At 36.3% G+C, this 14,697-nt stretch overlaps 1 protein-coding gene across 1 annotated transcript; it reads left to right on the forward strand.

Annotated features, from left to right (window-relative positions):
- The first annotated feature begins 2 nt into the window (after nucleotides 1-2).
- adgrg4b (adhesion G protein-coupled receptor G4b) lies at nucleotides 3-14,106 on the forward strand. The gene is made up of 29 exons (XM_028030612.1): nucleotides 3-234; nucleotides 328-612; nucleotides 2,548-2,645; nucleotides 2,945-3,006; nucleotides 3,148-3,193; nucleotides 3,385-3,413; nucleotides 3,765-3,919; nucleotides 3,996-4,193; nucleotides 4,276-4,349; nucleotides 4,432-4,499; nucleotides 4,588-4,621; nucleotides 6,053-6,075; nucleotides 6,278-6,420; nucleotides 6,503-6,632; nucleotides 7,425-7,525; nucleotides 7,794-7,998; nucleotides 8,087-8,252; nucleotides 8,889-9,035; nucleotides 9,143-9,274; nucleotides 9,359-9,404; nucleotides 9,482-9,585; nucleotides 10,489-10,610; nucleotides 10,790-11,058; nucleotides 11,162-11,273; nucleotides 11,475-11,553; nucleotides 11,808-12,009; nucleotides 12,611-12,712; nucleotides 13,453-13,617; nucleotides 13,977-14,106. The coding sequence occupies exons 1-29, from the start codon at nucleotides 27-29 to the stop codon at nucleotides 14,057-14,059; spliced, it is 3,588 nt and encodes a 1,195-aa protein (XP_027886413.1). The 5' UTR covers nucleotides 3-26; the 3' UTR covers nucleotides 14,060-14,106.
- Nucleotides 14,107-14,697: the final 591 nt, after the last annotated feature.

Raw genomic sequence — 14,697 nt, forward strand, 5'->3', positions numbered from 1 at the left:
AAGGTTTCCCACCTTGGACAATCTTCATGTATCGTCATCCTGAGGTTCAGTACGCAGAGCTGGGGATGGGGGGAAGGAACGATCGCTTGGTGGTTTGGCTGTTTGGAGAGGAATGGACCACCCAGGACATCAACCTCCAGTTGATGCAGTGGTACGCCCTGTGCCTCACCTGGTCCCATACGAGGAACAGGCCTGCCCTCTATGTTAACGGGAGCCTAATTAACATGACAGCAGGTGAGCTTTGCTTTGAGTGATAAAAGTGATTCACTGTTGCAGTTTTTGCCTGAGAGCAACTTTCTGATTGCTCTCCTTTGTTTGTGCTTTCAGCTTACACAAACATCCCTCCTGTTGCTGCACCAATGTGCTGCCAGCTGGCCCCGAATGGATCTCTCACACTCGGGGTCGGACACACCATCAACAATGGGAACATCGAGATCATTAAGTACAGCGGTATGGTGGGAAAAATTTCCCTTTTTCGAATGTGGGGGAGAGAACGAAGCACAGAGGAAGTGACATCACTGAGCTGCACAGAGGGGGATCTGGTGAAGTGGGTGAGGGACAACTGGGACACGAAGAACTATGACCCGGTCCGTGATACCAGCCTGCAATGTGGTGAGTTTGTTTCTCATAACTGAATCTGAATATGTTATGTCAGAATCCTTTACAGCTTTTTCCAATTTCATCTCCACAGCTCCATTAGATTCATATCCACTGGCTTTATTCTGAGAAGAAAGCCTGGCCAGCTGTGCTTTATTTAACAAATATAAAAGCATTTCTACAAACAATAACAGGGCCCTCAATACAAATTTGCAACCATGAAAAGATTTGCGGAAAGTCTTAAAATAAATTAATCTTTTATTAATATACTCAATAGACTCAAATCTTGTGATTTGAGTCTATTGTACAATGTTTTTAAAAGTGATTTTTAAAAACACCGGAAACCTTAACAACTCCTATTAAATCAATAAAATGGAATCATCTGAATTTTTTAAAAGTTTTCTAAGCAACTTCAAGAATGGCAGTTTTTATATTGATCTTAATAGTAAGAAATAATTAACACAACATGGGAACAGAAAAGGAACATACCTTGACAGAAATCCTGCTACTGTAGCTGTGGTTGTTTGTTCAGGCTCATTCTGGAAGGTGAACCATCTGTGTCAAGCGTTTTGCAGCGTCCTCCAACAGGTTTTCTTCCAGTGTTGTCCTGTTTTTAGCTCCATCTAACCTCCCATCAACTCTAACCAGTTTCTCTGTCCCATGAAGCCACAATCAATGTTTCAGCATTTGGATGTGACTAGCATATCTTCTTCCCATGTGATACATTTTTAACTAGAAAGTTTTCTTTCAACAACGGTTTTCTTCTTCCACTCCCCAACGGTCAGATTAGTGATGAACTAACAGCTCGTTGAACTACTTCAACATATTTTTTACTTAAATAAAAGTAAAAAGTAGCCATCTAAGAAATTACTCAAGTAAGGGTAAAACAGTATTTGGTATAAAGTCTACTCAAGTACTGAGTAACTGATCAAATTATTAATAATTTAATCTTGAAAAATTACATAATCAGAGGGACTAAAATATAAAGTCCTTAAATTTTGGTAATTTAAGGACGGAAATGACAATAATTCATGTAAGTAACAAAAAATAACAAAATCAGGCAAAATATGTTTTTTTCTAAATCAGTTTCTTTCAATAAAAAACTTGTGAAATTTTAATAAAAACTACAGGTGTGTGCCTGGTGGATTTTTGGTTAAAACATGTTTGTTTTTCATTCAGTGGCTCAGGAATCCAGACATTTTACTCAAGTAAGAGTATTAAAACTTCATCATAAAATTACTCAAGTAAAAGTAAAATGTACAGCATAATAAAAAATACTCTTAATTTTTTTCAAAACATTTTACTCAAGTAAATTGAGTAAAAGTAACTAGCTACTACCCAACTCTGGTTTCCATATGCAACATATGAATTTAACAATACTCCATGAAATTTTTAAAGTTTATTTAGGGGTATCAGAGTTAAAAAGACAGTGAAAGTTACTGTCAGATTGTAAAAGAAAAGTATGTTAATTCTTTTAATTTTATATTTATGTTGGTCAAATAAAAATCCAAGTAATTTACATTGAAATTTCTTCTTGTAATGCGACATAATGTAAAAAAGGTGAAGGTGTATGAATACTCTAGGACACGGTGCCACTTCACTGGGGGTGGAAATAAAATCGGACAGTGTTGTTAATGTCAGCTTTTATTGCCTCTCTGGCTTTAGTTTCTCACTGAGTCTGAGGTTCAATGTCAAGATGAGGAACAGCTAGTTTAACAGTTTGTAACTTGATTTCCTGTCTTTTATACAGAACAAACACAAGTTTGTCATAAAAAAAGTAATGAATCTAGGATATGTGACACAAAAAGCTAATAAACTTTCAGGATTTACACTCACATAAAATTTTATCTATGCAACTATATCAAATGTTTGTTTTCATCTGTCTCTCTCTTCTTTTTTTTTTTTTTTTTACCTAACTGGAGGTTAATATTTTGGTTTATATTTTGGCAGAATGGTCCTTTTATGAGGTGAATCTCCAGTTTGTGATCATGCGCACCGACAAAAACACAACAGAGCACTACATAGCCAGAGACATCGCACATCGCTGGGTAAGGAGAGCAAATATCATCTCTGTCTTTACAAGTTTTACTGCACGCAAATCTGAACTGACCTTTTCAGGATGTGACCAATAGTTTTGTTAAAGCTTGAATGTGTTAAAGAATAGATTCACTAAGAAATAAAAAGAAACGTATCAATATTAACACATTTAAATACTGATGTCATGACTGATGTTTGCATAGATTAATTTAAGGGGTTAGTAATTTGTTTTAGAATATTTTCTCCTTGTTCAACTGCAAAGAACCACAAGGTAAAACAATATTTTTGGTTCTGTTTGTCGATCCTGCAGCTCAGACAGGTTTTACCGACTGAAATCTATTTACACAGAGTGTCTGTGTTTGAAGTAACCAGGTAAGGGAAAAAAAGATCTGAGTTTACAACTTCAATATATTGCATACTTCCAATAAAGCTCCTTTGGTTTATGCTACTTAAACTCTGCTTTATAGTGGAACTATTGAACCGTAAGCGAAGTTTCTGTGATCTCTCATGCAGATCCGACACAGAGGAACACATAAAAACGCCTTATGAAGATGAACTGGTAAGCACACAGCAAATTTTATATATGCAAAACAATCCACATTAACTTCAAATGACTTTTTGTGATATTTCAGTTAATACGCCTCTTAATACTGGTTAATGTAAAGTCAATTTTACAGTAATACAATAAATGCAATAAAAATAACCAAAACTTTTTAAAATAAAATCTAAAATGTGTTTTTTCTGCTCCAGATGCACTGGGCTCCTGAAAATATTTCCAGGTAAAAATCCATGTTTATTTAATACTTTAAATAAACAAACATTGCTATGCAACAGTAAAGATTGTACTGATCAGAATATTTTGACCGGGGCTGTTATATATAAGCAAATACTTTACAATTAACCCTCACACTAAACTAAAACAATTATATTAAGAGTGTGACATGTACTCATCACTTGTGATCATATTTGAGATTACTTGGGTCATCTTTTGGCTGTGAATGGCATCTTTAATGTCACAAATTAAAGAAATTTAGGATATAGATGTGAAGTGCAGGGTATGTTGAGATTTCTTTTCAGGCTTTCCTACATTTCTCTGTAGAAACCCCGTTAACTTTCTCCCCACCCCGCAGGTTCCGCTGCCTTGTTTACACCAGTGTCATCCCAAAGTGGGACGTTGCGGCTGTTCAAACAGAAATGTACACTGACCTTTCAAACACCTACACTGACCCCAGCGGTCTGCTGCTGCTCCTAGCCGACACCAGCTCCATCTACACCACCCCTGTTGGTAGGAAAGAGCTCTCAGTAGAAGCAGGATAATAAAGGAAACCTTCAAAATATCTGATGAATGGTTTCCTTTCCAGAAAAATTTTCCATGATGACCATCAGCCCTCAGGTTGTCACGACAGCGTCCGCTCCTGTCACAACCTCCACTCCAACCACCATGACATCCTCTGCTTTCACCCAATTAACAACTCTGGAAACATCGACCATCAGCATAATTTCTGGTACCAAAGAAACCGCCACCAACCCCATCACCAGAACCCCTGGAAACGTCTCTGGTCGGTCTGGTAGCACGATCCACAGTTCTGTTTTCTCTACGTCCTGAGGAAAGCTTCTGATTCGTCTCAATCCTCTTAACAGAACTTTACTTTGAAGTCCAAATGAACGTCTCCATAACGGGAGAATGTGACCCACAACAGATCCTTCCCTATTGGGTACGTCTTAAAAAAAAAAAACAGCCAAAATCTTATTTAATCAAATAAATCTCTTAGATGAATATTACATTTTTCATATCAGCTTAACATCAGTCTGCCTGATGACTTAATGATGGTGTTGGATCTACAGCTGCTCCCCAAACCAGAAAGGTGTGTTATATGAGGAAACTATTACAACATCGTTCAACAATATTTAGAGAAACTTTCAGAAATAAGCTAAAATCTCTCATTGTTTCAGACGTCATCCTGAAAGGAAGCATCGCTCAAACCAAGTAAGTAAATAAAACTGTATAAATCCAGTGTTTGCAGAATCCAGTATAAAAATTCAAATAATTTTTTTTTATTGGTTTGCAAACGTACACAACAAAGCATATAAAAAATAACTTTAAAGAAATCCTTTTAATTTGACCAACATGTTTCTGGTCAGAAATCATAAGAAGGGTTTGGTTGCTACCAATAAATTCACTGATTATTGAGAAGTTTACCAACACATTTTGACATTACTGTAAAAAACTGAAAAGTAAATAAAAATGGATTAATAATACTAGTGATACTTCTCTAATATTTATTATATTTTGAGAAATGCTTGTCGAATTTATTGTCAGATTATGAATCGGTTTGGACTTAAAACTCAAAAGAAAATCTTTTGTTTTTATAATCTTATCCAATTTGTGCAATGCAATAGTACCTCTAATAAGAAAATAGCCCCACATCATGATGCTGCTACTGCCATACTTGGCAGTTAGTTCAAAATGCTTTTTCAGGTCTGAAAGCATCATCTTCCCTCCACCAAACATTCAATTTGTCATTGTGGCTAAAAGACTGAATGTGTTGGAGAAGCGACTTGTTAAAGGACATTAGAGCAAATAATAGTTGAATGTACACATTTATAATTTTTAAAAGACAATTTAATGTCTACAGTAAGTCCAAAAATGTAATGTAGCAGACACCCCCTCAAGAGAAGGATTTTGGCTTTACTGATGAACATTGAGGTTTATTGGGAGTAAAACCTTACTTTCACCGTAAGAGCCTTATGCACAAACACACACACACACACACACACACACACACACAAAATACAGTATAAACTACAAAAACACTCTCTCACAACCATAACGTATCAACCAAAACATAACGTTCACTACTAAAAATATCAACTCCAATTCAAAACTATGCCCTAGTGTTAGTACAAAATAAAATACATTTACAATTCCAACCAATCAATAAAAGAAATATCCTTATTTACAAAATAAACACACCTTGTGCCTCTGTCAAGGGGGCCTCTAATAATAAGATACATTTTACAAGCTTGTTGCAACTTGTTTTTTGTTCTTTTTGTCGTTAAGCTGCCGTCCTATATTATAAACAGAGGAAGCTCTCTTGTCAAAATAAAAGCATCAAATTAAAAACCGGAAGTCCTTTATATATTATACAAAATAAAACGAAGTAACTACAATAAGTGCTAAAAAGGAAATACAACAAACAAACAGGGAGCTTAATGTGGGGTTATTTACATGTAATCTTTGAAAATATTGTGTTATGATTCCATTATAGAATAAGAGCAGTTCAAATTAATCATTAGAAGCTAAGAATGAAAATTTTAATTCATCTCCATGGTGACTGCATATTATAAATGTCTGAGCAATTACAATTGCTGTATATTTATTTTTCTTTAAACATTTTTTTCTTATTTTTTTTACCAGGTGTTCATAAATGAAGACTCAAGGTACTGATTGTTCAAAATCGATGTGCAATAAAACGTTTCAAATGCAACTGAGTTCCATTCAGTTTTACATGAATTGCATTTCAATACTGGGGTAAATCTCAAAATGTGTAAACAGCATTTCATAAGGGCTTACGTTCTGATCTTCTTTTCATGTTAATTCTTTAGATCTTTGCAGCTCATTGTTACCTTTTTCTGCCTGCAGAGAGAGCTTCGTTTTCCAGGTCCAAGTGTTGACGCAATTAGACCAAAATGAAATTGAAAACAAAATACGGAACTGTCTCCAGAGTCCCTATGACAATGGGTTGTTCTCCATAACAGCACACGACATAAGGATATGTCCCATATGTAAGTACAGCTGAGGTTCACACACCCTGATAACCAGTTGAAAAGCTGAAACTCTCTTACTAAATATGTGTTTCCCTCTCAGCGGTTATTCAGTGTGCTGCCGAAGCCCAGCAGACCCTAAAAGGCCTGTTCATGTGGCCTGACACTCTAGGAAGACAAAATGCTACACATCCATGCCCCAAAGCCCCTCAGTACTCTGCAACCCGACTTTGGTGAGACCTCTCAATATAAAGAGTTAGGTTTTTAAGGTTTTAAGGTTTTTAAAAACTGATCACATGCTGCCTGGGCATTGCTTGTCATCAGCAACATTTAGATAAAGGAGAAAACTGAAAATATACACGAGTTCAAAAGAATCATGAGCTAAAAACCTTAATTTGAAAAGTCCTGCTGATTGTTATTAAAGTTGGATGTTACTTTGAAGCACAAATCATTTCAGCAACATCAATATATTTCTTAATGGACCACAAAACTGGTGCGTCAGTAAAATCAGTGAGTGTTGCCTGACAGAAACACTCAGAGCCAACAAGCTTCAAACACACAGAAAACATCTGTTTTTCTTTCTGATATTTACAGAAGATATCAAATAATTGACTCATTCGTTTAGCTGAACAACTATCACCATTAATTTAATGCATCAACAAGTATAGGCCTATCTGAGTATTGATTATCTCTATTTGTACATATTTGCTCTGTTTGGTCCATGTTTTATGTTGACTCAGTGTCACAGATTTTACTAATGGCTCTGTTGTAAAAGACAATAAAGGGGAAAATTAAATGATTTTCAGATTAAGCATTCCATTTTTATATTCCCATTCACATTAGGGCAGTTGGAAACAAATAGATTGAAGATGAAATATGAGTAAAACGTCACAACCATCTCTTTTTTTGACGAACAACATATTCTAAACATCCTCAGAAAATAAAGGAAAACGTTGAAATGTATCTTTTCTACTTGTGTTTTTAAATGGTAATAGATCTTAAGTCTTTTTTTTTTTTTTTTACAGTAAACTGTCCCAGAGGACTCACTGGATGGAGCCAAACCTTGAAAACTGCCCTCCATTGGTGGAAACTATCCCTGACCTGGATCATGTTGAAGTCACTCCTGGTCTGTTATCATTTAAATCCATTCCTTTGTATGTTCTTCATTTCTAGGATATAATTTTTAAAGTCTATTAAGTACTGAGTTTAAAATTGTTCAGTTAATAATAATCATACGTTAAAACTAATTACAATAATATGCTTAAAAACTGCACTTTATCTATACATCTGTCTGTTTATTTAATTTTTCAGATCTACCTACAAATTTGTTGAGTTTTTAAAGTGTTTCAAAGTCTTGACTGTCACATTTGTTCTGTTGTGTCATTTATTTCCAGAAAATGCATTTGACGTGTTGAAGATGATTAAGGATTTAATGAGAAACCACTCCAGTCTCATCTACAAAGAGCTGGTCACAGTCCTCAACAAGCTGAAGGACATCATCAGCGTCAGCGTTGTCACACCAGATCTTGGCCAAGCTCTGATCGACACCATTTCCAACATACTGGAATCAGACAGCAACCTGGGGCCGTTTACAAACACGTACGGACGTGATGCAGATTTAAGCATTCAAGTAAAACCTCAACTACGCTCAATTGTGTCTAAATGTATAATGTGTGATCATCTGCAGTATTCTGAACCTCACAGAGGAGGTGGGAGACAAAATGGTGGGTTTCAAGGGCTCCTACACGCTTGGTGCTCGAGCTATCGCTATCTCAGTGGTGGATGTGTCTCCTGGACCGTTTAGCAGCCTGAGCTTTGGAGTTCTTTCTGATTGGTCCGGCAACAAACCTGAGGTAGTGAAACACCTTTCATATCAGAAAATTCAGAAGGTTTTAACTTCCGTCTCAGTTATTGAGACGCCTGGTAAAGATTTGTAAGAGAAAGTCTGTTTTTAGTGGAAAAAATAATCCAATGATATGAAACAATGATGGGATTTTTTTCCATTACACTCCTGGTGGTAATGTGGTAAAAATTATATATATTCTATTTATTAAATGAAGAAAAGCTATCCAAACAATCTGTGACTTCTAAATCACATAAAAAGCCCCACCTTTGAGCTGTCCTAATATATTTTTTGCATGGTTTTGCAAGGCTGTTTCTATTCATCACATCTTTACATCCAAACAGAAATGTGCAGAACCTAATTCATTTGAATGAACTTAAACTATATTTACAGAGAACTCTACATTCATCTAATGTCCAGTCTACTATAATTGAGTTTGATGCATCAGAATATCACAACCAATAAAGAAAAGATATTGTAAAACAAAGTAGAATATTTAATAACACAAAGGTTATTGCTTTTTAAATCTTTAAAGCACTATCACAATTTTGACACTTGATTCTCCAGTTGTTCAAAATAAGCACTAAATATGAATATATTTATAAATGCAGTGTGGTTAAAGATTTTTTTATTTGGTGTGGTGTAGATTTTTATCAACAGGTATCCGTCAGACGGCATGGTGGCTTTCATTTCCCTGCCGTCTGCCCTGCAGAACAACTTCCCACAAAACGGCCTGAACCAGAACCAACCTAGAATCCAGTTTCAGTTCTACGCCAACCCACTACTCTTTAAGGTACATGATGCAGAAAACTGAATACTCGCAAAATTAAAAATAATTTTGTTCAAACTGACCTTTTATGGATCTTTGTAAAGAAAGTGGTTGATGTTTATTGTCTCCAGTATCAGGTGAATGAAAAGGAGCCTTTCCTCAGCACCTTTGTGGTGTCAGCCAGTGTGTCCAACGCCAGCTCACCAATTAAAGACCTTCATGAAGAAGTTAAAGTCATGCTCCACCATCTGCAGCCTAGTGTGGTAGAAGAAGCATATTAAAAACAATGTTACACCCTCTAGGAATGAATAAATGAGATTATCATGAGTTTATTTTATACTTTCCAGCATGATAGACAAGTGCAGTGTGTGTACTGGAACTTCAATAAAAACAGTAGGTCTTTTTTCAAATGAAAAATTTCTTTAATACTGAACAGAAATTGATTTTAAGAAATTATTGTTGACATCTAGACGGACACGGGGGCTGGGATGATCACGGCTGCCGAAAATATAACAGCACCCCTGATTACACAACGTGTCTCTGCGATCATCTCACACACTTTGGAGTTCTTCTGGTACGAATCCTTTGGTACATATATTTTTATTTATAGAAAGCTCCACCACTTAGGAGCCAGAGGCAGAGCTAAAATGTGAAGATTTTAGCACTTTAATGTTATAAGAATTTAAATCGTAGAAATATTTGCAGTTGTAAAAACCCAGTAAGGCAGCTAAGCTAAGATTTGGGCAGCAGAGGGCACTCAGAGTTTAGTTTTTGGAAAATGAAAAGCAATGTTTGAATAGTTTTTGATTTTCAAATGATTTGAAAAAATAAAACATAAAACTAAAACACTATCATTTTAAATCAAGCAAAACATTTTGAGTTTTTTTCTTTGAAATAATATTGATGTGTCTAAATTGATACAAATTGGACACATTTTTGTTTTCTGCCAAACTAATGTTTACAATTTAGTTCAGATACTGTGGATATATTAAGTGCCTGCCAAAAGTTTTCCCACCACTTAAACTTTTTCTAATGTTTTCCCCATTACAACCATAAGCTTAAGTATATTTTGTTGTGTTTTTACAACTGAAATGTACAATTTGAATTGCATGCAGGACACTAAGGTGAAAACCAACACTAAGTGTGAACCTGAACACAGTGTTCCAGCTGTGGTGGTGGCAGCATCATACTGGGGGAAAGCATTTTTTTTCCAATGGTGAAAAGAAAGCAGGATCTAAACACAGATCAAGACTAAAAAGGAAACCTAGTAGGAAAAATTAGGACAGAGATTCAAGTTTCAGCAGCACAATAAGCCGAGATAAACAGGAGGAGCTGCAGCAGTAAAACTCAAGACGTAAATTCAATTGAAAATGTATGACGAGGCTTAAAAATGACTGTATTGACGCTGTCTGAAACCAGCAGAGGCATCTAGTGAAGAAAATGTTGAAATATTTTCCCTCTCTGTCTGTTGTCCTAGGACGTGTCCAGGACTCAGCTGGACCCGCTCCATGAACAGATCCTGACTATTATCACATATGTTGGCTGCGGAGTCTCCTCCCTGTTCTTAGGAATCACCATTCTCACGTACATAGCCTTTGAGTAAGTTGTGTCAAGATTAATAAAATATACTTTCAAACTATTCTACATTTTTCAATGAGTTTATCTTCCCATTTATAGTGGACATTTGTTATTATGTAATAAATGTCTGAATTGCAGGGTTATAAGTAATCTTTAATCTGTCTTCTCTTCTTCCTTGGCGCTCATTTCCATTGATTTAGAAAGCTTCGTAGAGACTACCCCTCTCAGATCCTCATAAACCTCTCGCTAGCCCTGCTGGGATTGAACCTGATGTTTCTCATCAACTCCTGGTTGTCCTCCTGGAGTGTTTACAGTGTCTGTGTGGCAGCAGCCTCCCTGCTGCACTACTTCCTCCTAGCATCCTTCACCTGGATGGGATTAGAGGCTGTCAACATGTACTTTGCCCTGGTTAAAGTCTTCAATGTCTATGTTCCTTCGTATATCCTCAAGTTTTGTGCTCTGGGATGGGGTAAGCTATAACTAAAGCTTAATTCCAACTAGTAGCTCAATAATTACAATTTAATTGCAAGGTGTTTTAAATGTCACTTCTTGGGTTTTTAACTCTTGGTCAGGTATTCCTCTGGTGATCTGCATCATGGTTCTCATTGTGAATCGAGATGCATACGGTAGTTTCTCTGGGAATGCTGAGCACACTTTCCAACCTTTGGACAACTCTGATAACTTGTAAGATATTGGTCTGGTTTGAGTTTATCTTTCATAGTTTAATTTATTTTGAAGAAAGCCGAGTTACATACTGTAGCTGCAGAAAGAATTTCCTTGCATACTCATATTTTATATGTAAATTGTGGGACTAAACAAGCACATTGTCTGCAGTATTTCCTTCTCTGTCCTTTGCACCATAACATTTTGTCAATTTGTCAACAGCTGCTGGGTTCAAGATAATGTGACATATTATGTGTCTGTGGTTGCCTACGCTGGGTTGATCTTTCTCTTCAACATCGGGGTAAATATGATTCAATTTTATGCACACATTTTCAGTTTTGTTCAGAATAGATCATTATTGCAGAGCTGCTTTGTTTTGAGAAGCCCTTAATCATATAAAACTATCAGAAAGTTCATAATTTAAATAAATGACAATAAATTGCAATACAGCCTGTTTTTCCGCAAGTCAACGATTTGGACAAAATTGTCTTTTATTGTTTGAAATTATACACGTTTTTCTGTAAGTTTAAAATGTTTTTATGGATCTCTCATTAGGTCTTTGTGGTGGTTCTGATTCAGATCCGCCGCATGCGGTTCAACAGCCCGGCCGGGACCCGGAGAGGGGTGCTGCAGGACCTGAAGGGAGCTGCCAGCCTCACCTTTTTACTCGGGCTAACATGGACTGTAGGTTTCTTTACCTGGGCACCAGCAAGGGCAGTTCTGATGTACCTGTTCGCCGGACTCAACACCCTGCAAGGTGAGTTCTGTTTTGTGTAGAGAAATTGAGACATCGGGTAAAGCAGCTTTTGAACATGTCAATATTTCTTTGTTTACATTTCTAATGAGGTTTTTGACATAAAATTCCCACCAGATGCTGGCAACAACACAAGTAATCAACACATTCAAAGAAATCTAAGCAAATCAGCCCACAAATAAAGTTATAGGCAAACAAAAAAAATGCAATTACACATGGGATAAATATTGGACATACTTCCCATCAACCAGATTCTCTATAGAGGAGACTTAAGATTTTTCCCACAAAGTATTCAATCACCAATATCAGGAAGTTGTTAGTTATTTATCTCTCTGTCCTTTTAACTTTTTACACGTATCTTAATTTGCTTAGATTTCATTGAGGATTACTTGGGTTGTTGTCAATATGTGTGTCAATTTTAGGTCATTGGTCTAATTAGAAATAATTAAGCAGAGAAAAATGTAGTTGTGTTCAATACTAATGAGTTGGAAAAAGCGATCAGCATAAATATTTTCAGCGAACTCTTGAATCTGTGTCTTTTGTTCACTCGATGACCGTGGATCACAATTCTTTACAGGCTTTCCAAAAACTCTGTTTCTTCCAGGACTTTTTGTCTTCCTGTTCCACTGTCTGATGAAGGAGAACGTGAGAAAACAGTGGAGGATTCATCTTTGCTTTGGCCGATTTCGACTTGAGGAGCACTCTGGTACTAACACTCAACATAATACACTGGTTATGGTTTTATTTGCCTGAATTGGTTTGTAGCTATTTGCATTGAACGGAGTTTCTATAAATATACTATTTTAAGCATTTTGTACGCTGCATGAGTCAAATGTTCACATTTTTCCGGATGGTTTTGATCTAATTCTGGTCATCTACAATGTTGGAGCTCAATGTTGCCATCTTCTGCAAGACATGAAGCAATCTATGGGTCATTTCACAACATGTTTTGGTCACCTGTACTAATTTAGACCAACTACTTCAAACTGTACAATGTACATGTAATATCTGGATAGGATTATCCAACATTAAATATAAATTCTTTAAACCACTACTTGTAATTTATTTTTTCTTTTTTATTGGAAAAAATAGTTTTGTTTTGCGTGTATATACATACATCCAAGGTTAAAAATTATGACCTAGGAAGGTCTAGAGATCAAATAATGTGCGAAATTCTCTTTAGACATTTAAATGCAGCCCTAATACTTGTTTGACCCACAAACAAGTATGCCTTACAAATGTGGCACCATTATTTATTTATGTTTTGATAATGAAACAAACATTTTTCCATATTCTGTGAGGTTGTTTTTTTTCCATTTTACGAGAATTGGAAATCTATGCATTTAAATTACATTAAAAAAAAAACTGGATAGGAATCCTGAAAGAAACACAAGGCTTGATTTCAACTTGACTGTATCTGGGACCTTTTTTTTGTTTTGTTTTTAGAGTGGAGCAATTCAGCATCAGTTCGAGTACTTGCAAAGCCCAAAGAAAAGTTTTTAAGAGCAGCGATTCCATCTGTCCGTTCTGTCAAGTCCAACTCCACAAACAGTACTTCAGCCTCTTCCGACTCCAGCCAGAGAGACTCGTCCTGCAGGAGGCCAAACCTTGGTGAGCAAACCAAGCAGAATCTCTCAGTTTGGGTAAACTTACAAGATAAATTAGACTTTAAAAACATAGGATAAGTAATGATAAGCCACAAGGCTTTCCTGGTGCTTCTGCAGCTGGAATCACATTTAAGGTCACTGCTTGAATTAATGACACTGCTCTGACATTAAATAATTACAACCTTTTGTAATGAGGCAGACTTAAACCAAGCTAAAAGGACGTGACTGTTGCTTCTCATGACACTTCCTTCTCAATTTGACAGTTCAATTTAAGCCAAATCCCCTGGTGCACACGCCTAAGAGACATAAAAACAATCCCTTCCTCTCACCTCTAAATGGTTCATATGTTTAATTATCTTGTAGATCTTTTTGTGAACAGCCTGGTTCTTCCTCGAGCCCAGACCGGAGCCCCAGATACAGAATCTCTGAACCCGACATCTGGATAAACGGCCAGCCACAGCAATAAAACAACCACCCAAAGTGCTAACCTGCACACATCCCGTCATTTACTCGCATCTCTCTTTCAGAGGCAACAGATGTCTACATTTAAGCAGTGCACACAGCATCAGCTTCATTAGCTAATTTTTCCACACAATGCTATTGTTAGTTTTGTTTCCGCTAAATATTGTAAAAGAGCCTGTAATTTCAGAGAGGAGCGGTTGCATCCGTACCAAGGAGGAGTTGGTTGCCAAGCAACTGGTGAGAGGAGCGATGGTGACAATGAACTATGAAACATTTTGTGTAAAAAAAAAAAAAAGATAATAAAATCCAAAATTTAAGGTGACAGGTTTGGCCCCTTTTTATTCTTTGCTCAATTTTTAAACGTTTTGATCATTTCTCAGTTACTTTATGCACAAAATGTCAGTGGAGATTTTTAGGGCAGCTTTGTTCTTGTGTAAAATCTGACACCTTTTGTTTGATTAGCATATGGTGGTTTTCAGCTGCTCATTGTAGTGATTTCCCCCCTATTACAGGTATTTTAACCACTGTCTCTGTCAATATATCTCTGTCTGTGTGTACACTATTAAACTTAGCGATGTTTATGTACAAAAAAAAAAATCAGTGACAAATGATATTAAAATTT

Source organism: Xiphophorus couchianus, chromosome 11 (assembly GCF_001444195.1).
Source record: "Xiphophorus couchianus chromosome 11, X_couchianus-1.0, whole genome shotgun sequence".
In the NCBI taxonomy this organism is placed as follows: domain Eukaryota; kingdom Metazoa; phylum Chordata; class Actinopteri; order Cyprinodontiformes; family Poeciliidae; genus Xiphophorus; species Xiphophorus couchianus.